A 23,882-nucleotide genomic window follows, 5' to 3' on the forward strand; every position below is an offset into this window, starting at 1 on the left:
AAAAACACGTAAAAAACACAAACATGTGGAGACCAAACAATATATTACTAAACAACCAAGAGATCACCAAGGAAATCAAAGAGGAAATAAAAAAACACCTAGAGACAAATGACAATGAAAACACAATGACCCAACTGCTATGGGATGCAGCAAAAGCAGTTCTAAGAGGAAAGTTTAGAGCAATACAATCTTACCTCAGCAAATAAGAAAAATCTCAAACAAACAACCTAAACTTACAACTAAAGCAACTAGAGAAAGGAGAACAAACAGAATCCAAAGTCAGTAGATGGAAAGAAACTATAAAAATCAGAGCAGAAATAAATGAAATAGAGATGAAGAAAACAATAGAAAAGATCAATAAAACAAAAAGCTGGTTCCTTGACAAGATAAACAAAATTGATAAACCATTAGCCGGACTCATCAAGAAAAAAGGGAGAGGGCTCAAATCAATAAACTTAGAAATGAAAAAAGAGAAGTTACAACTGACACCACAGAAATACAAAGGGTCAAAAGAGCCTACTACAAGCAACTATATACCAATAAAATGGACAGCCTAGAAGAAATGGACAAATTCTTAGAAAGGTATAACCTTCCAAGACTGAACCAGGAATAGAAACTATGAACAGACAAATCTCAAGTAATGAAATTGAAACTGTGATTTAAAAACTTCCAACAAACAAAATTCTAGGACCAGATGGCTTCACAGGTGAATTCTATCAAAAATTTAGAGAAGAGCTAACACCCATCCTTCTCAAACTCTTCCAAAAAATTGCAGAGGGAGGAACACTCCCCAACTCATTCTAAGAGGCTACCATCACCCTGATACCAAAACCAGACAAAGATGTCACAAAGAAAAAAAAAAAGAAAGAAAATTACAGGTCAGTATCACTGATGAACATAAATGCAGAAGTCCTCAACAAATTTCTAGCAAACTGAATCCAACAATATATTAAAAGGATTATACACCATGATCAAGTGGGATTTATCCCAGGGATGCAAGGATTCTTCAATATACACAAATCTATGTGATACACCATATTAACAAATTGAAGAATAAAAACCATATGATCATCTCAATAGATGCAGAAAAAGCTTTCGACAAACTCAACACCCATTAAAAAATCTCCAGAAAGTGGGCAAAGAGGGAACCTATCTCAACATAATAAAGGCCATATATGAGAAGCCCACAGTAAACATCATTCTCAATGGTGAAAACTGAAAGCATTTCCTCTAAGATCAGGAACAAGATCAGGATGTCCACTCTTGCCACTTTTATTCAACATAGTTTTGGAAGTGCTAGCCATGACAATCAGAGAAGAAAAAGAAATAAAAGGAATCTAAATTGGAGAAGAAGAAGTAAAACTGTCACTGTTTGCAGATGACATGATACTATACATAGAAAATCCTAGAAATGCTACCAGAAAACTACTAGAGCTCATCAATGAATCTGGTAAACTTGCAGGATACAAAATTAATACACAGAAATCTCTTGCATTCATACGCACTAACAACAAATGATAAGAGAAATTAAGGAAACAATCCCATTCACCATTGCAAAAAAAGGAATAAAATACCTAGGAATAAACCTACCTAAGGAGACAAAAGACCTGTACTCAGAAAACTATGACACTGATGAAAGAAATCAAAGGTGACACAAACAGATGGAGAGATATACCATGTTCTTGAATTGGAAGAATCAATATTTTCAAAATGACTATACTACTCAAAGAAATCTACAGAGTCAATGCAATCCCTATCAAATTACCATGGCATTTTTTACAGAATTAGAACGAAAACATTCACAATTTGTATGGAAACACAAAAGACCTCAAATAGCCAAAGCAATCTCAAGAAAGAAAAACGGAACTGGAAGAATCAGGCTCCCTGACTTCAGACTATACTACAAAGCTACAGTAATCAAAACAGTATGGTACTGGCACAAAAAACAGAAATATAGATCAACGGAAGAGAAAGTCCAGAGATAAACCCATGCACCTATGGTCAACCAATCTATGATAAAGGAGGCAAGAATATGCAATGGAGAAAAGACATCCTGTTCAATAAGTGGTGCTGGGAAAACTGGACAGTTACATGTAAACTAATGAAATTAGTACACTTCCTAACACCATACACAAAAATAAACTCAAAATGGATTAAAGACCTAAATGTAAGGCCATATACTATAAAACTCTTAGAGGAAAACCTAGGCAGAACTCTCTCTGACATAAATCAAAGCAAGATCTTTTTTGATCCACCTCCTAAAGTAATGAAAATTTTAAAAATATAAACAAATGGAACCTAATGCAACTTAAAAACTTTTGCACAGCAAAGGAAAGCATAAACAAAATGAAAAAACAACCCACAGAATGGGAGAAAATATTTGCAAACAAAGCAACGGACAAAGGAGTAATCTCCAAAATATACAAACAGTTCATGCAGCTCAATAAAAAAACAAACAACCCAATCAAAAAATGGGCAGAAGATCTAAATAGACATTTCTCCAAAGAAGACATACAGATGGCGAAAAAGCACATGAAAACACACTCAACATCATTTCTCCAATTATTAGAGAAATGCAAATCAAAACTATAACGAGGTATCACTTCACACTGGTCAGAATGGCCATCGTCAAAAAATCTACAAACAGTAAATGCTGGAGAGGGTGTGGAGAAAAGGGAACCCTTCCACACTGTTGGTGGAAATGTAAATTGGTACAGCCACTATGAAGAACAATATAGAGGTTCCTTAAAAAACTAAAAACAGAACTACCATATGATCCAGCAATCCCACTCCTGGGCATATACCTAGAGAAAACCATAATTTGAAAATATACATGCACCCCAATGTTCATTGCAGCACTATTTACAATAGCCAGGACATGGAAGCAACATAAATGTCCATTGACAGAGGAATGGAAAAACAAGATGTGGCACATATATACAATGGAATATTACTCAGCCATAAAAAGAAACGAAATGGAGTTATTTGTAGTGAGGTGGATGGACCTAGAGTCCGTCATACAGAGTGAAGTAAGTCAGAAAGAGAAAAACAAATACCGTATGCTAACACATATATATGGAATCTAAAAAAAAAAAAAGTCATGAAGAACCTAGGGGCGAGACGGGAATAAAGACACAGACCTACTAGAGAATGGACTTGAGGATATGGGGAGGGGGAAGGGTAAGCTGTGACAAAGTGAGAGAGTGGCATGGACATATATACATTACCAAACATAAAATAGATAGCTAGTGGGAAGCAGCCGCATAGCACAGGGAGATCAGCTGGGTGCTTTGTGACCACCTAGAGGGGTGGGATAGGGAGGGTGGGAGGGAGGGAGATGCAAGAGGGAAGAGATATGGGGACATATGAATATGTATAACTGATTCACTTTGTTATAAAGCAGAAACTAACACACCATTGTAAAGCAATTATACTCCAATAAAGATGTTAAAAAAAAAAAAGATGTGGCACATATATACAATGGAATATTACTCAGCCATCAAAAAGAATGAAATAATGTCATTTACAGCAACACGGATGGACCTAGAGATTGTCATACTGAGTGAAGTAAGTCAGACAGAGAAGGACAAATATTGTATGATATCACTTCTATGTCAAATCTAAAAAAATGGTACAAATGAACTTATTTACAAAACAGAAATAGAGTCACAGATGTAGAAAAAAATCTTATGGTTACCAGCAGGGAAAAGGAGGGGAGGGGTGGGATAAATTGGGAGTTTGGGATTGACTTATACACACTACTATATATAACACACATAACTAATAAGGACCTACTCTATAGCACAGGGAACTCTACTGAATACTCTGTAATGACCTATATAGGAAAGGAATCTTAAGAAGCGTGTATATATGTATATGTATAACTGATTCACTTTGCTGTACAGCAGAAAGTAACAACATTGTAAATCAACTATACTCCAATAAAAATTTTTTATAAAAGAATCAAGTAAGAAAAAAAGACATTAGTGAAAGTAATTGAAGAAGACACAAATAAATGGAAAGATATCCCACAGAAATCTATGAATTCAATGCAATCCCTATCTAAATTCCAAAATTCCAACAAACAATTCTGAAAATTTTATGGAACCACAAAAAATATCTCAAATAGCTAAAGCAATCTTGAGAAATAACAACAAAGCTGGAGTATCATATGTCCTGATTTTAGACTTTATTACAAAGTTATATTAATCAAAGCAGTATGGTATTGGTATGAGAACATACACATAGATGAACAGAATAGAACAGAGAGCCCAGAAATAAATCCACAAATATATGGTCAATTATTTTACAACAAAGGAGCCAAGAATATACAATGGGGATAACAGTCTCTTCAATAAATGGTGTTCGGAAGACTGGACAGCCACATGCAAAAGAATGAAATCAGACCACTATCTTACACCATACACAAAAATTAACTCAAAATGGATTAAAGACTTGAACATAAGACCTGAAACCATAAAACTCCTATAAGAAAACAGGTAGTAGGCTCCTTGACATCAGTCTTGGTGATGACTTTTTGGACCTGACTCCAAAAGCCAAGGCAACAAAAGTAAAAATAAACAAGTGGGGCTACATCAAACTAAAAAGTTTCTGCACATCAAAGGAAACCAACAACAACATGAAAAGGCAATGTACTGGATGGGGGAAAATATTTGCAAATCATATATTTGATAAGGGGTTAAAGTATATTAAAAAACTCATACAACTCAATAGTAATAAAACAAAGAATCCAATTTTAAAATGGGCAGAAGATCTGAATAGATCTTTTTCCAAAGAAGACATACAGATGGCCAACAGGTACATGAAAGTTTCTCAACATAATATATTAATAACCAGGGAAATGCAAATCAAAACCACAATGATATATTACCTCACAGCTGTTAGAACAGCTATTATGAGAAAGACAAGAACTAAGAAGTGGTGGCATGGATGTAGAGAAAAGGAAACTCTTGTGCACTGTTTGTGGGAATGTAAATTGGTGCAGCCACTGTGGAAAACAGTAAGGAGATTCCTCAAAAAATTAAAAATAGAACTACCATATGATCTCCAGCAATTTCACTTCTGGTTATTTTTCTAAAGAAAAGGAAAACAGTACCTCAAAAACACATAAGCACCCCCATATTCACTGCAGCATTATTTACAATAGCCAATATATGGAGACAACCTAAATGTCCATTGACAGATGAATGGATAAAAGAAAATGATACACACACACACATGATGGAATATTATTCAGCCATAAAAGAAGGAAATCTTGTCATTTTTGACAACATGGAGGGACCTTAAGGGCATTATGCTAAGTGAAATAAGGCAGACAGAGAAAGAAAAATACTGTATGATTTCACTTATATTTGTAATCTAAAAAAACAAAACAAAAACCCCATCAAGCTCATAGATACAGGGAACAGACTGGTAGTTGCCAGAGGTGGGGGGTGGGAGGTAGAAGAAATGGGTGAAGAGGGTCAAAAGGTAGAAACATCCAGTTATAGAATAAGTAAGTCATGAGGATGTAATATACAGCATGGTGACTGTAGTTCATAACACTGTGCTGCATGTTTGAAAGTTGCTATAGGAGAGCAAATCTTAAAAGTTCTCATCCTAAGAAAACAATTGTAACTACGCATATGGTGACGGACGTTTCCAGACTTATTGTAGTGATCATTTTTCAATGTATACAATTATCAGATCATTATGCTATATACCTAAGACTAATATAATGTTTTATGTCAATTGTACATAAAAAAAAAAAAAAAAAAAAGAGGAAAAGCAGTCCCTGACCTGTCTGAGCTTCTGGAATGAGGGCAGCAGATGCAAATTGATCATTCTAGCATAAAACAGAAAGTTATTAGGTACACAGCACAAAGCCTGCTCTGAGAACATAGAGATCAGAAGAGATCATGATGCCAACGCGGGGGAGGGTACAAAGCAGGGTTCCTAGAGATAACTCCTCAGATAAAACAGGCAGTCAAGCAAAGAACAGCAGGAAAGGCAGTTCAGATGAGAGAAGGGCATCAACAAAGGAGGCATGGCATGTGAAATAACAGGTCATATATGGGAAGAATAGGAATTCCATATTATTGGAGCCCCAGTGTTCAGTGTGTAAGGCTGAAGAAGGAAGTACAGATCAAGTCTCCTTAAAGTAGTTGAGCTTAATTTTCAGAGTGGATGGAGAGATGCTGATGAGTTTTACATGGGGATATGACATGGTTCGATTTATATTTCATGCTGATTAGAGACCAGAAACCAATTAAAAGGCCCCTACAATGGTCAAGTAAAAATGATGAGAGGCTGGACTTGGGCAAAGTTGGTGGGAATGGAAGAAGGGGACAGATAAGAGAAATGTGCAGAGAGTGGTATGGACTGGACCTGGAGATTTACTGGGTCTGAAGGAAAGGGGAGGAAGGACTCCAGGACGATGCCCAGGTTTCTAAATTGGGTGAGAGATGAATGTTAGTACCTGAAACTGACACTAAGGACTGGAGATATAGATATTGGAGAAAGATGATGAGCCCAGTTTGGGCAGTGATGGGTTGCATTTTTAGGGAAGCCATCTAACAGGTAGTTATACATGTGAATCCTATAAGGGTTAGAAATTTAGATTTGGCATTACAGTATTAGTTTATTGGTTAGCATGGAGCTTAAGAGCATGGACTCTGAAGTCCAACTAAGTTTAAATGCCAGCTCTGCTATTTATTAGCTTTATGACTCAGAGCAAATTACTTAACTATTCTGTATTTGTTGCCTTATCTGAGATAATAATTGCATTCCTCAAAGGGTGGATGTCATAAGTAAGATAATGGCACCTCAAAGATGTCCACGTCCTAGTCCCTGAAACCTGTGACTGTTACCTTGCATGGGAGAAAGGACTTTGCAGATGTGATTAAGGTAAGGATCTTCAGATGGGAAGCTTATCCTCTATTATCCGAAAGGACCTAATGTAATCACAAGGGTCCTTATAAGAGGGAAGCAGGGGGCTTCCCTGGTGGCGCAGTGGTTAAGAATCTGCCTGCCAATGCAGGGGACACGGGTTCGAGCCCTGGTCTGGGAAGATCCCACATGCCACGGAGCAACTGGGCCCGTGAGCCACAACTACTGAACCTGCGCGTCTGGAGCTTGTGCTCCGCAACAAGACAGGCCGTGACAGTGAGAGGCCCGCGCACCGCGATGAAGAGTGGCCCCCGCTTGCCGCAACTAGAGAAAGCCCTCGCACAGAAACGAAGACCCAACACAGCCAAAAATAAAATTAATTAATTAATTAATTAAAATACTTATAAAAAAAAAACATAAACAAACTCACAGACATAGAAAATACACTTATGATTACCAAAGGGGAGAGAGAGGAGTGAGGGATAAGTTAGGAGTATGGGATTAATAGATACAAACTACTATACTTAAAATATACAAGCAACAAGGATTTACTGTATAGCACAGGGAATTATACCAAACATCTTATAATAACCTATCATGGAATACAGTTTGCATAAAAAAAAGAATCACTACGCTGTATACCTGAAACTAACATAATATTGTAAATCAACTATACTTCAATTTAAAAAAGCCATGTTGTGGACTTCGTGTGTTTAGATCCTGCCCTTTCACTCTCAGCAAGGTGATGTCCAACTTTACCTTTATCACCTCAGTTCTCATGAGTAAAACGGAAACAATAATAGTGTTTACTCTACTGTTGCCTATTAATTTAGACAATCCTTGTTAAGTGTTTAGCATGGGGCCTGGTGCATAGCATGTTTTCTATAAATTCTAGCTATTATTATTATTGTTATTATTATTACTGGTGTTGTCGAAGTTTGCATCATTATTAAGAGGTAAATTTGAATTTAAAAATCAAGTCTGATTCCAAAACTCAAGCTCTTTCATTCTACTGCATTGGGTTAGACCCTTTTCATACATTGTATTGTTTACTCAACGCTGGCATGGAGAAGTGGTTAACTTCCTTTTACAGATGAAGAGACTAAACTGGAGGGACCAAGTTACTTGCCTAAGATCAAAGAGCTAAGAAATGGCCGACCCTAGACCTTGGGACCTCCATCCCTAGCTCTTTCTAAGACACTACTGCAGCCTCAATTTTTGTCTGAAAACAGTCAAGAAATGCAACTGAAGAGTGTCTGCCAGGCCCTTTATCTGGGACAAGATTTCTTCATCCAAAACTGATGCTCAGCAATCTTTGTACTTTCTGAATACGTATCCTGCTAATCCACTCACTGAACCTCGGGATCTTTACTCAAAGAACTAGTGAAGTCAAAGCCTCTTGTGAGAGGTTTGCAGCAGCAATTTTACTTACACACTGATCCCTGACACAGGCTCCCGGCACCAGCTCTCAATTTCCTTCACCTTGGGAGGGTGCCAGCTGTGTGGGACCAGAGACAAACTCTGCAACCCAGCCATTTCCTAGGAAAGAGGCAACCTTGGCCCCTTGGAAGAAACCATGAACTGATGGATTTACGGAGAAACGGCACACTGTAGCAGAAAAGCATTGACTAGAGGAGGCCTGGGTTCCTCTTTTGGCTCTTCTCCCTAGATGTGTGTTTTGAGGGTGGCCCTTTATACCTCTTCCCCATCTGTGAAATAGACATGCTGATTTACAGAATGAGAGTTAACTAATGCCTCTTTCATGACTAAGAGGTTGAATAACACTGATCTCTGTTGAGCATTCCTTCCTGCCTTCTTCATTCGTTAGCTTATTCAATCAACAAATATGAATCCCTTGGAGCAGATGTGAACCCAAGTTTCCAAGCTGCACATCCCCAGGGGCACTTGTCACATTGTGATCACACAGACCGTTCACATAGACTACCCTGTAGACAGTGTCCTCTGGAGACCTGCAACCCAGTGGCTTCCCTGCAGATACAAGTGGTGATCGTGGTGAACAAATGTTCTCTGTCCTCGTGGGACTAATTATAAGCAAATGGATTGTGTTAAAGGTCAAGAGAGATAATTCATTCAGTCGTTCATTAACTAGTCAAATGCCTATTATGTACTAGGTTGTGTTCTAGGCATGTGAAAAGGCACGATAAATCATAATACAGGATATTATCAACAGCTTGTTTTCCTCTCATTTCCCCCTCTAAATTCTTATTGTTCTTGAAGCTTCCAGACTTATCTTCTCTAGGGCATCCATTGCACTGGATATATTTCTCTCTTTCTTACTCACCCTTGGTTTTCCTAACATAGTGCCTGGAGCAGAGAAGACAGTAAATATTTACTGAAGGAATGAATGCCCCCATACTTTCACACACACTTCACCCTCTGCCTAGAATGTTCTTCTCCTTTTTTCTTGTCTGAAATGTGTGCACTGCTTGACTCGGCTCAGTTGTAACTCCCTGAGGAAGCCGTCCATCAAGTATGCAGTGAGAGGTACTGACTCCTCTCTGCTCCCGGAAACCCTGTGCTTCTCTCAGTTGCAGTGTTGATTACATAGTTATTGTCTTTTACATTTCCCCTTCCTTCCTAGACTAAGAGCTACTGTAAGTGCAGCAATAGGATTAAGCATGTGGGCTTTGTTTGGAGTTGAAAGTCTTAGGTTAAAACCCTATTGATACAGCCACTATGGAGAACAGTATGGAGGTTCCTTAAAAAACTACAGATAGAACTACCATACGACACAGCAATCCCAATACTGGGCATATACCCTGAGAAAACCATAATTCAAAAAGAGTCATGTACCAAAATGTTCATTGCAGCTCTATTTACAATAGCCAGAACATGGAAGCAACCTAAGTGTCCATCAACAGATGAATGGATAAAGAAGATGTGGCACATAGATACAATGGAATATTACTCAGCCATAAAAAGAAACGAAATGGAGTTATTTGTAGTGAGGTGGATGGAGTTAGAGTCTGTCATACAGAGTGAAGTAAGTCAGAAAGAGAAAAACAAATACAGTATGCTAACACATATAGATGGAATCTAAGAGAAAAAAAAAAAAGGTCATGAAGAACCTAGGGGTAAGACGGGAATAAAGACACAGACCTACTAGAAAATGGACTTGAGGATATAGGGAGGGGGAAGGGTAAGCTGTGACAAAGTGAGAGAGTGGCATGGACATATATACACTACCAAATGTAAAATAGATAGCTAGTGGGAAGCAGCCGCATAGCACAAGGAGATCAGCTGGGTGGTTTGTGACCACCTAGAGGGGTGGGATAGGGAGGGTGGGAGGGAGGGAGATGCAAGAGGGAAGAGATATGGGAACATATGTATATGTATAACTGATTCACTTTGTTATAAAGCAGAAACTAACACACCATTGTAAAGCAATTATACTCCAATAAAGATATTAAAAAAAAAAAAAAACCCTATCTGTATGAATTCTGGCTCTGTCACCTTGAAAAAACTATTTCTGTTCTCTGTTCCCTATTTCCAGATTAGAAAATTGGAGATTCAACTATTCACATCATAGAACTGCCACGGACATCAACACTGGCCCAGTGCCTGGCACAAAGGAGGCCTCCAGTAATGACATTTTGATGAGAAGAGCTGTAATATGGATAAAAAGAATGATGATTATGAACAGGAGGAGGAAGACGATGATGTTGATGATCATGATTATCGTGGTGATTTTGACAATGATGAAATGATTGTCTGTGTCAAAGAGCACATGCTTAGGAAATATGTACAGAATTAATTGGCCTGATGATTACAGATGGAAAAATTGTATCCATTCTAATTGGTGGCATTTTGGTTTCCAATAACAGAAATGCTTCCATTTTGACCCCCCTCTTCTTCTGCATTCACTGACCTGAAGTATCCATGGATTTTACCCCTTGGTTCTACTCATTTTGTGAAATCTCTGTATCCTTCTCCATTCCCCACCTGTGCCCCAACCCAGCCAACAAAGCTAGTTCAGAATAATGGACGGCAACACGGGACCCACCTTTCAAACATTCAGTTTGGCTTTACTTAGGCTCAATCTACATTTGCACTCCCTCCTGAAGGCTCCTCTTGTTTACTGGCAGCTAAATCTAGAAATACCAAAGGGGCCCCAAGCAAGAAAAGAAAATGACAAGGCAACTAGATGGAGATGGCCTTGTACTGATCTCATGGGTGCTGGGTCAGACTTTGTCACTTAGCTCAGAGATACTAGCTTGAGGTAAACAGGCAGAATAATTGAAGGGCAAAATGAGGAGAATGTATGGCTTAGTGGTACATTAACTGAGATTTTTCTTTGTGTTAAGTGACCAGAGGAAATAATAAGCCTTTAATAACAGATGATGCTGGCAAACAAAAAATAACCATTGGCAATTGCCTGACTTCGAGAGAAGAAATATGAGAATTAGGAGAGAAGTGATCTAGTTGATTTTTAAAGTGTATCTCCTTGGGTCCTTGTGAAGAATGTGTAAGCTTTTGACTCATTGAGGCCAAATTGAATATAGAAATAATACTGGAATCAGCCCGGGGGTGAATATCTATGTCACTCTGTGATCTTTGAGAAGTCATTTAGTTTCTCAGAGCCTCAATTTGTTCATCTATAGAATAGGACACCTTGCTTTTGAAAGTTCGTGGTAAGGATTAGAAATCCCTGAGTCTAACTTGATGCTGATCACACAGTAAACAGTTAATGAATTTATGTTGACTAAAGGAACATGCATACAAGAACTTTATTAACCACAACCTTATTCAACCATATAGAAATTATTTCTCACAGCACTTACCATGGCTTGAGGAAGTTAGCTAAAACACATACTGACCAATTGAAGATATAAAATCTCATTCTTTTTTTGTAATACTTAAAATGTAAATAATTGTATTTGTCCTGTCTACCTCACAAAGTCCTTATAAATATCAAATGCAATGAATTATGAGGACACTTTGAATAAAATAAAAAATATACGGAATGCAACACAGATTTAAGACATTATCTTTAAACATGTATAAATGCCATAGATCTGACACAAAAGGATTTTCCAGATAGAAAGAGCAGTTAACCCTTGGAATTGGCTTACCAAAGGGGAGAAGCAATTAGCTTGGGATTTCAGTGTTCAACAAGGCAGCTACCACGTGGTAGATACTCAAAAATACATACTAAATTAATGAATCGATGAATAAACCTCATGGAGGGCTGGGGTAAAAAGAGGGAGAATGGCTTAAAGCAGGACTCAATATAATGATTCTATGAAGCTCTATCTGAAACTTTGAAACTAAGCAGTTCCCTAACCACATACCTGCTGGCTCATAAGCAACTTGAGGAAGGGGGAAAGGACTTAGGTAATTCAGAATCTGTTCTATCCTTGCTGTCGGCCCACACACACACTCTTCACCCTAGTACTTGTCCATTGCTGTGTAGAGGATGCAGTCCTCAGCAGAGGCACACAAGTGCCCAAGTTTTCCTTATGCCACTGTCCCTTTGTACCCAAACACGCCATGCCATTTTCTGCCTCAGTTCCTGCGTATATGCTATTCCCTATGCCTGGAATGCCTTTCCCTTTCCCATCCCCCATTGCTTGGTGAACGCTTTTCATCTTTTAAAACCCAAATCAGAAATTACCTCCCTTGGGAAAGGCTTTTCTACCTTACCCAGGTCTAGTTAAAAGATTCTCTCTCTCTGCTCCCTCAGTTACTTGAACATAGTGTCATTGTTCACATTGTTATAATTGTCACACTGTATTATAATTGTTATTTATATACATCTTCCCTATTAAACTCTGAGCAATTTGAGGAAGGTATAAATTGTGTTTGATTTTGTGGTCCCTCAGCACCTTGTCTGTTAAATGAAAGATCTCTGGGACAGATTTGCGTTCAACTCCTGGATCAACTTAATAGTTGTGTGGCTTTGGGGTCTAGTTACTTAAACTCACTGAGGCTTATTCTCCCCACCTGAAAACAGGAGCAGTAATGTTACTCTTCCTTGCCAGATCGCTGTGCAGATTAAATTATATTATTCAAAGGAAGAGCTAGACACAGTGCTTAGACTCCAAAATGCTATCTATTGTCATTATTGTTGTTATTTAATCATTTAAACCATCAGGAGAGACAACAGTGAACAAGAAGTAGGCACTGCCTCTTCCTAATGGAATTTACAATCTAGAGTGGGAGAAATTAAATGGATATTTACACTTAAAAAAAAAAAGCTGTCACCCATGCTCTGAAAAAAAAACAAAAAACACAACAACTTTGGGGTGAATATGGTCAGGATAGGCTAGGACTGTGGTAGGCTGAATAATGTCCCCTCCCAAAGATATCCATGCCCTAATCCTCAGAACCTGTGACTATGTCATCTTACATGGTAAAAGAGGACTTAGAAATGTGATTGAGTTAAAGATCTTGAGATGGGGAAATTACCCTGGATTATCCAGGTGGGCTTAATATAATTATAAGGGCCTTTATAAGAGGCAGGGAGGAAAGTCATAGAAGATAGGAAGATGTAAGCAGAGGTCACAGAGAAGATACTCTGCTGCCGGTCTGAAGCGGGAGGAAGGGCCCATAGACCAAGGCATGTGGGTAGTTTCTAGGCTGAAAAAGGCAAGGAAACGGACTCTTCCAGAGATCCTCCAGAAGAAACGCAGCCCCGCAGACCCACTTTAAACCTATGACCTCCAGAACCGTAAGAGAATGAATTTGTGGTACTTTAAGCCACCAAGTTTGTGGTAATTTGTTACAGCAGCAACAGGAAACTAGTATACATGCTCTGAAATAAAACTTAGGGGCATATAGTGGTTAGGATAGGAGAGGTTTTACTGCAACCAAGCAACTGCTCAATCTCAGTGGCTTAACCTAAAGGTCAGCCTCGCTCGCTCTCTCTCCTTTTCTCTCTCTCTCTCTCACACACACACACACACACACACACACACACTACATGTCCGATATGAGTTGGAAATGACTCTGTTCCTCATCCTCACTGAGGGACCTACCATCTAGTGATGTCACCCTCTCAACACATGGCTTGAAAGTCATGGAGCTAGAATTTGAACCAAATGTTTGACTTGAAGCTATTAGATGCTCAGTATTGACTACGATCCTACATTTGGAGATCATTAGCCAGAGAAGCAAAAAGAAATGTGGAGACATTAAGGTGTGAGTTGTTGTTTCATATTCTACGTGGTAAAACAGTGGGTTTACCAATGAATAAAATAACCATCACTAATCCTCTTAACCTCCCCACGAACCAGAAATTTTCCCTTGATGTTAGGTATAAAATCTTTGAATGTCAGCACTCAAAGTGGTAACTGAAGGTTCTGATTCAACCTACTGTGATATAGATGAAGATTCTGAAGACTTGCCCAAAGTCACATAGATTTCCTGCCAAGGCCAAGACTGTTTCTCAAAACAACACTTTTCTTAACATTTTGGGTGGGAGAATTGAAGCAGAGAAAGACATTCCATGTAAATCTTTGCACCATTTTAATAAGATAGATTCAGATATTATTCCAACATTTCAGGTTTTAAACACTGAGGTCCATGGAGTTAATGTCCCAAGGGGTACAGCTTAACCTTCAGCCTCTGGAACCCTGCCCAGGCTCCTAACCTGTACCACGCTGCCTCATGTGGGTGGACGCGGCCCTCTCTCCATCGGTGCTGGTAGCATGGAAAGGCAATAATGGGATTCCTTCTCATCCCTTACCGCCCCCAGGTCCACACTGCACTCCTGGGTTGGAGGAGAAAACAGGAAACATCCCGACAGTAAGTCTGAAAGTTGAGTATTCTCTCCTAAATCAGTCTTGTGAAGCTAAAAGTCAATAGAAATCTCTCTTCAGCACTAGTAAAGATATGGGAGATTTATAGCCTGTGAGGCAAAGATGAACGCCTTTGCCTGTTGAAGGAGTTAATTGGAAAGTACTCAAAACAGTTACAGATATATTTGGAAACAACTTTTCAGATGAAGGGCGTTTACCAGGTTCTGTTTTTCTGCTGGGAGATTTCTTACTGTTTTTCATTGTGAATGCATGCTATGAAGAGATGTCTTCTGAAAGAGAGGCTTGAGGAACGGTAAGAATGTTTTGACTATGCCATTTTCCCTGGGGGTAGTATATGGTCAAAACTGCTTTTGTTTTTCAAAGCAGAGACTGAGGCTATTTGTGTCCCTGGGTTTCATGGCATTGGTGTGCTGGGATACCTCCCCTTTTGCAGCTAGCTCTGTACTTTTGACAGCCTGATACCACTATCCTAGAGTTTCTGGGAGAGAGGAACTCTTACAGAACATGTTCTTTAAAACTGCAGCTTCTGGGTTTGAATCCCAGTGCCACCGCCAACTGGCTGTGTGACCTTCAGCAAACTGTTCAACCTCTCTGGGTCTCTCAAAGGGAGTGCCTACCTCCCTAATGACAGTGCCTATCTTAGAGTGGCTGTGAGTTAATACATATCTAGCACTCAGAGCCATGACTGATGTACAGATGTGCTCGCTGTTAGCTGCTATTGTTAATAATGACAATAACAAAACCATGTAACCTCAAAGAACTTTTGTTTCCTCATCTGTAAAATGCGGATAATATTTCTCTCAGGTGATTTGTGAGCTTGAATGAAATAATGCACTTAGTGCAGGGATTGGCACAGAGTGGGTCCTCCATCAATATTATCTTCCTTTCTTCCTGCAATATAGTTCAACACAGTAGTCACTAAGCAAGGCACATGGGTGGGCGCTAAGGGGAATTAAGAGCACAGAGCTGGTTAGAGCACACCTACTGTTAATTCATTTGTTTCTGAGAATTACAGAGCCAGGCATTAGGGTCCCTTGCCCATGACATGTAGATCAGAATGAGGCAGAAACATCTTACATTCTTCCTAAGGTCTTACCACCCAGCTTAAGAGGACTAGCAGGTTAGACTAAGAGTGCATGGATATATTTGATGCTAGCTGCTTTTTTTCGAAATGTCACCTCATTCCTTTAATCCTTGTTAGTAAGTGAGGAAACTGAGGCCTCCCTGAGGTGAAACATTTGCTCAGCGCACACAGGCAGGAGCGGCAGAGACTAAATTCAGAAAGCGGTCCTCCGACTCCCAATTCAGTGTCCTTTCCTGGGTACCACAGCTTGGGGAAAAGCTCCAGAGCATGTACTCAGAAACAGCGCTGGGTGAAAAACAAAACACAGGAGACTTTGGGGTGATGTTTTTAAGGGCGTGGAAGGTGGCACTTCTGTCCTGATCCTTTAAACGTTTAAATGACAACGCTGCTTTGTTTTTGTATATCAACTTCAAATTGTTAAACACCTTTCCCAAGTGTGATTTCCTTTTTCTTACCTGAGATCACACACTGATCTTTGAGATGAGCTCTTGGCTGGCTCCCAGAAAGTGGAGAGTGCAGGGCTCGGAAAGTGCTTTGAATTCTACTGTCTTCTCTGCTCAAATTTTGGTTGGGGAATTGTAATGATATCAACAATTCTGAATATTTGTATGGAATTTTATTATTTACAACAGTACCTTCACATACATTATCCTGTGTAATCCTCACGGACAAACTATCAAATAGGTATCATTAGACACACAGAGATAAGAACACTGAGTCTCAGAGAAGTTAAGTGGTTCGTTCAAGGCCACATAACAAGTGGTTGGGGTGGCAGATCTAGACTCAGATTCAGGCGTTCTGTTTGAAACATTTCTAAACACCTCTGTCCAATAAACCACTCACTGTGATCATTCTAAAAAGGAACCCAACCAGGGATCAAGAATAGGGACCCTGAGTCAAATATGTCTGAGTTTGAGTCCTGATTCTGCCTTATCTGTAAAATGGGTAAGATGAAAACAGTAATAGAGTGACGGGTAAGGAGTAAAACTTGAACTTTTTCCAGTATTATGATTCAAAACTGTTCATTATTGCTGAAGCATGTTATCTGTAACTTGCCTGTATTTAGTATGTACTAACAAAATATTAGTATTAATTTTTAAAAATCACCCCAAGAGCTTGCTATTTTAGAGTTTCACAGACGAGGAAAACCAAACCCAAGAGCCAGTGATCAGAAAGGAACACTGACCACTGGCCCTGAGAGCATGTCACTCTATTTCCAAAGCGGGGTACTAAGAAATACTTCTCAGATTTCTTCTCTGAGGAGCTAAGCACAGCTGTCTTTTTTTGAGAAGTCAGAACAACAACATGGTACAAAATCCTTCCCAGGTTGATGGAGGAAGGGCACTGCATTGGGTATTCACATAAATTCTCTTAATTTCCCGGTCAGGTCCAAGTAAGAGTTTGCTAGGCCTGCCATAAAAAAGGTACCCCAGACTGTGCGACTCAAACAACGGTTCTGGAGGTTGGAAGTCCAAGATCAAGGTGTCAGCAGGGTTGGTTCCTTCTGAGGGCTGTGAGGGAAGGATCTGTTCCAGGCCTTTCTCCCTGGCCTGTAGATGGCCGTCTTCATGTTCACAAGATGTTCTCCTTTTATCTTCATGTTGTCCTCCCTCTGTGTGTATCTCCATATCCACATCCCTCCTTTTTATGAGGACACCAGTCATATTGGATTAGACCTGCCCTAATGACCTCACTTTAACTTCGTGACCTCTGTAAAGACCCTATTTCCAAATAAGGTCACCTTCTGAGGCAGTGGGGGGTTAAGACCTCAACATATGGATTTGCAGGGAGGGGACACAGTTCAACCCATAATGGTCCATTTATTATGACTGTACCGTATTGCTATTTTAGTTTTTAGAATTACCTGCCCTTTGAGCTCATTGAGCTGTCCTAAGCTCTTTATATAAAACTCAGTTGACTGCTGAGCGGTAGCTATTATGATCCCATTTACAAATGAGAACTGGGCACAGGGAGATTAGGTAACTTGCTCAAAGCTGAACAGCTAGTAAATGGTGGAGCCAGAAACTGAAACCAGATGGGCTGCCCCAGAGTCTGTACTTTGAAGTGCCAGGCTGTGCTGCCTCTGGGATCTCACAGTCCAGACCTGGGGCTGTTCAAAGGGCTGGGGTCTTGCAAGGTGGAGAAAGACCAGTTGTGAGCCAGGGGCTAGGGAAGGCTTCTCAGGGAGGTGATACCTGAGCTGAGTATTAACGAAATGACAATCAGGATTCTGGAGAGAGGAGCGTGCATGGGGTAGAACAGGCTGGAGCACAGGGGGTGCAGGGCCAGGAGGCTGGGGTGGGAGCACCTTGGCCTCGTCAGCCAGGTGAAGGGGCTTGGGCTCTACCTGCACAGGCAACAGGGGGCAACTGAAAGGGATTCAGCAGGGGCGTGACATGATCAGATTAGCCTATTAGAACCACCTCTCCAGTGGAGAAATGTAGGTGCATAGTTTGGGGAAGGGAAAGCTTGACTCAATATCAAGGTAACACTGGGTAAATCCAGGGTGCAAGCTGCTGGTTAAGACCGGACATCAGCCCTGCAGCTGTGCAGGCCACTTAATGTTTCACGGTCAAGGACAAAGCAACACAGTTCAAGAGGCCCCTGCAGCACATTTTCTCTGCAAAGACAGTGGTGAGGTGGCCAGTCTTGAGGAATCGTGAATAATTGGGTGATCTTTCCTTGTCCCCTTCTCAGATATTCTCTTGGAGCTCCCAAGAAGCCTCACCCCAACGATCTGATCTGAATCCCCAGTAAACTCCACTCTTCCAAGAACAAGCTCGTTAACAACAGACCATTTTTACGGCTACATCCTTCTCAGCGGGCCCATCCCCTTTTTCAGATGTTACCCTGTCTCATGACCTATTTATTAAAGATCAGAGAAAGACAAATATCATATGATATCACTTATATGTGGAATCTTAAAAAAGGGTACAAATGAACTTATCTACAAAACAGAAATAGAGTTATAGATGTAGAAAACAAACTTATGATTACCAGGGGATAAGGCATGGGGAGGGATAAACTGGGAGACTGGGACTGACATACACGCACGACTATATATAAAATAGATAACTAATAAGGACCTACTGTATAGCACAGGAAACTCTACTCAATACTCTGTAATGGCCTATATGGGAAAAGAATCTTAAAAAAAGTGGATACATGTACATGTATAACTGAAGCACTTTGCTGTACAGCAGAAACTAACACAACATTATAAATCGACTATACTTCAATAAATTTTTTTTAAAAATCAGAGTACTCAAGAAAAAACCCTGAAATTGTTCTTGAGGGCTTGCTAAGTGGTCTCACAGGCATTTAGAACCCAGGTTCTAGACTAAACGCTGTCAAAAATAAGCCACATATGACCTTGAGAAAGTCCTGCAGTCCCAGGACATCAGAGCATGAGAAGACTGCAGGGGACGTTTAGTCCCATTTGGGAGGTGCAGTCCCTCAGTGGCTCCCTTGGCCTCCAGGATGAAGTACATCTGCATTCAGGGGCTTTCTGGTCCCTATTTACTTCTTGGGATTTGATTCTAGCTCCTTCCTTCCCGGATTCTCACCCCACCATGTTTCTCAGCTCTGCTCCTTTGTCCATGCTCTGCTTTCCTCCCCTCCTTTCCTCCTTCCCTCATGAAGTGCCACCTAGATCTCTGACGTGCAACTCAGATACCAACTCCTCCAATGCACCCAGGATGGTTGCACTTTGGGTTAGGCCCCTATTCTCGGTGCTCCTGTTGAAACCTGAGCCTTTCTTGCTTATTCTACTTTTCATTAATACTGCAGTTGTCTGTTTTCTTGACACTCTCCCCTGCAAAACTGAACAACTAGAGGGCATCTATGATAGGCCCCCTCTCAGAAATTCTAAGCAAGGGCCTGATTCAGAAAAGATGTTTGGTGAATTTCTATCAAATAATGCAAGGGGAGAGTGTAGGCATCTGCTGCCCAGAGTTTACTCTCAGAATTAACAAGAACATTTAAGAGCATCCACTCTGTGTGAGGCACAGTGGGGAAGTAGTTACAAAGTGTGTGCCCACTTTCCCCCATGGGTCCCAAGTTTCCCATCTCTAAAATGGGAGTTGTTAGACTGGTTGGTCTTTGAGAAATCTCCCAACTCCTACATTTTATTTTTCAATGGCTGGCTCAAATCACTTGACTGTTAAGACACAGAAATAAACATAAATATGGATCCTTCAACTCCAACTCCAATGCTCATTCATCAAAAATTCAAGTACCATTTTCTAAGCTTACTAGCATTCCCAGCTCACAAGTGCTAGGATTCTCTCTTGCCAAGACGGTGGGGCTACCCAGCTGAGGGAGTGCACTAGGGTAGAACTTCACTCTCAGATTTAGAAAAACAAAAGCTCATCAATCTCTCTTTGGGTAGCTAAACTACATAATAAACTATATTTTTATAGAAACCCCCTGGAACCTTATGTCTATAGGGGTGAATGATATGTTTTTTTATAACCAAGAAGAATGAAGGATACTTGTACCTATTGATGCAAAACAAACCACCTCAGAACTGAGTGGCCTGAAACAATAACCATTTTTCCATATCTCACAATTTTGTGGGATAGGAATTTGGGCAAGGCTCAGCTGGGTGACTCTTCTGTTCCACATCAACAGGGTGTTGATGAAATTGACCCAGTGGTATCTCACTGGTGGATGGGCTGGTCTGCAGAGCCCTGGTTCTTGTCTTGCAGGAATGCTGGAAGGCTAGGCTTAGGTGCTCAACCAGAGCACCTACCTGAGGTGTCTCCAAAGACCTCTTATGTGGAGGCTGAGGGCTGCAAGAGTGAGGGTTCTCACAAACCAGATGGAAGCTGCATAGCCCTTTATGTCACAGCCTCTGAAGTCACATTATGTCACATGTGTTGCAGTCTATTGGCTAAAGCAGTCATGATTCTGCCCAGATTCAAGGGAAGGGAACACAAACTCCACTTCTTTATGGAGGAATGTCAGAGAATGTGTAGCCAAGTTTGAAAACCACCACGGTAACATATACTAAACACTACTATGCACCCAGTATTTGCTAGTCAATGAAAATTTACTCTCTTAATCATACTTACTGCCTGGGCCTCTACCTTGAACTCTAAACCCAAATATCCAGCTGCCTACTCAGCCCCTCAACCTACAACTTACTATGTCTAAAACTGACCCCTGATCTCCTTGCAAACCTGTTCTACCTTAAATTATCTCATTCAACCTCAACTCCATTCTTCCAGGGGCTCAGGCGTCACACCTTGGAGTCATTTTCTTTCACATTTTTTTGGTCCAATCCTTCAGTTAATCCTGTTGAATCTACCTTTAATATATATCCAGAATCTGACCATTTTCTAGCCGCCTTTACTGCTAAGATTCTGGATTGAGCCACCATGCTCTCTTGCTTGAATTAGGGCAAGAGCCTCCTAACTGGTCAGCCAACTTCTCATCCTGCTCTCTCTGTCATCGAGTTTGTAAACAACAGCCAGGTGATCCTTTTAAAAAGTAAGTTGGATCATTCCCTTCTGCCACTCATGACACTCAGGTGCTCTCCGTCTCACTCGGAGGAAAACCTGGAATTCCTACAATGGCCTCCGGCACCCTACGTGACCTGACCTCTACCTCTGACCACTCTCTCCTTTGATTTCTCTTCGCCAGACATTTTACTGCCCCTTGAACACATCAGACAAGCTTCTGCCCCAGGGCCTTTGCATTCGCTGTTATCCCTCTGCAGAATACTCTTCCCTAAGAGATCCACAGGGCCATCTTCCTCACTTGCTTCAAAATTCTGCTCAAAGGCACCTTACGTTGATGCCTTTCTTGAAACTATCCCATTTAAAACAGCAGCCTCTACTGCTTGGTGCCTCACCATCCTTAAACTCTTCCTTATGCTGTGGTTCTATGTTGAATTCACTGCCATTTGACCTAATATATATATATATATATATATATATACTGTGTGTGTGTGTGTGTGTGTATGCGTGTTTGTCTTTGCCACTAGTAAGTTGTATAAAGGCAGGCATTTTTGACTGGGTCACTGCGGCATCTGTAGCCCCTGAAACAGGCCTGACAACACAATGCAGGTGCTTAGTAATGCATATTGAATGGATATTTTATTGACTTAAGAAAAAAACCAAATCCTCCTTTTAAAATGAGAAATAACCCATATTTCTCTTTTGATCTTTTTTTCCCTCTTTCTCTGAGCAGAAAAAGTTGCATAACCACATCAGCTTATCCCATAACTGCATTATCTTCTCCCATAAAAATGTTATGAGCTAACATGCCCTTTGGTACATTTTTCTCTTCAGTTGCCTAACATTCCACCTGTTTTCTTGTCATCCTTGCTAGTGATACCTGGCTTACAGTTGGCACTCAATATTTGTTATTGACAAATTGCAGCCTGTGCTCCTTAACTGTGTGATATTGAGCAACAGACAACATTCTGTTTTCCCCCTATAAGAGCTGGGGCAATTGGCATTGACCTCACCGTGTTGTCATGTAGGTAAACTGAAATAATGGATGCCAGTGCATATCCTGGCACATCAGAGAAGGCAAAATATAAATCTGTTTCTTTTTCTCACAATCACACTAGATCTATTCAGCCTGCCATTTTTCCATCAAGGAGGAGCTTCTCAGAAGTTGCTAAATTGCAGGGTAGGGGGAGAGAGAATTCAGAGGAGGGGAGACGGAAGCCATACCAGAGTGCCTTTGCTCTCTCTTTTCCAAAACTCAGCTAGTTAGACTGGAGGATCAGCCACAGGGGGACACATGTCCGCTGCCCTGGGACAAAGGGGAGCTCCTCCTGATGGGTGACTGCTGAAGAGGGTCCTCCGTCCCAATGTACCTCTGCGAAGGAAGCCTCCTGATTCACAGGAGAAAACGACTTGACTCCAAATGTATAATAAAGAAGGTATGGAGGTGAAACGCATCCCTGCCCCGCCCCCTTGGAAAGAAACTGACTTATTGAAGGGGGGAAGGGAGGGGATGGAGAATTAGAGAAGGGAAAAGGAAACTATGGTCAGTCAGGCGGAGAAACTCCAGCTAGGCAAACAGCACGTGGCCAGCCAAGGAGAAGGGAAGTCCACCTGCTCTGTGCTGGGCACGTCCCCACAGGTCATCTTTATTTTTTACAAGCAGCTCCAATCATCTCACAAGCGACTTATTCTAGTAGTAATCCTATTCTACCAGCGAGGAACCAGACGCTTAGGAAGATGCACTTAACTGGCCCCAGGCCACACAGTTTATAAGACGCAGAGCCGGCAGGAAAGTCACAAGCCACAGAAGAGCCCCCGCGGCCCTGCCCTCTGACCAGGGAAGCCCACGAATCTCCGGAGGACCGGCACAGTCCCCAAGGGCAAGCAAACAAATAGGCCAAAACTCAGTGACACCCAGGCTGGGGGCGGGGGAGAGGGGGGAGGAGGGGAGGTTGGAAGCCCAGCTCGCAGGGTTAGAGGTAGGGTCCCTCCCGCCACCCCTCCTGAGAGCCTCTGTGCCCTCAGCCTCCAAGGTGGCGCAGGACGGGTACATACCCCTCTTCCGTCCCCCGCAACCTCCCCCCCACCACCACCGCCAGGCCGGTGTGAGCTGGGCGGCACTGACACAACTAACACGTCCTGTTTATTCCTCTCCATGGGGAGGCGGGGCGCACAGGCAGCCTCTCCCCACGCTTTCTCCTGGGAGGAACTGGACCCGGCAAGAAAGGATCCACAGAAAGCCCACAACTGAACCCGCACGACTTACCCCTTCCATGGCTTTCCACCGAGGCAGAGTCTGGGAGACAGAGTCTGGATCCTGGGGCCAAGAGTCCGTTTTGCTCCGCCTGCACCGGCCGGGAAGCAATCGCTTCCCTCGGCCGCCACGGACACACCTGAGCCCAGGCTCCCCACCTGCCCCACCTGGGCGGCAGCTCCTCCCTCTGCGGCGGCTGGAGCGTTCTTGCCCGCGGCGGGGGCGCGCGCCGGCCTCCGTCCGCCAAGTTTGCAGGGCCGGCACCTGCCGGGGTCGAGAGGCATCTCTCCGACCAAAGATCTGCAGACTCTGGCCCTTCTCGGCAAGCGGCTCTCCCCACTGTTCTCCCCCAGGCTGGGCCGACAGTCACCCTGCAGGGAGTTCACACTGTGCCCGAGGCTCGGGGGAGCAGC

General features: G+C 41.6%; 1 protein-coding gene across 2 annotated transcripts in view; it reads right to left on the minus strand.

Annotated features, from left to right (window-relative positions):
- FYB2 (FYN binding protein 2) overlaps positions 1–23,640 on the minus strand; it is a 119,545-nt gene extending 95,905 nt beyond the window's left edge. For both annotated transcript variants that reach the window (XM_036842268.1, XM_036842258.1), the window contains exon 1: positions 23,482–23,640. In XM_036842268.1, the coding sequence (XP_036698163.1) occupies positions 23,482–23,490 (9 nt within the window). In that variant the 5' untranslated portion in view covers positions 23,491–23,640. The remainder of the gene's footprint in view (positions 1–23,481) is intronic.
- Between the last annotated feature and the right edge of the window lie 242 nt (positions 23,641–23,882).

Source organism: Balaenoptera musculus, chromosome 1 (assembly GCF_009873245.2).
Source record: "Balaenoptera musculus isolate JJ_BM4_2016_0621 chromosome 1, mBalMus1.pri.v3, whole genome shotgun sequence".
Taxonomy (NCBI): Eukaryota; Metazoa; Chordata; class Mammalia; order Artiodactyla; family Balaenopteridae; genus Balaenoptera; species Balaenoptera musculus.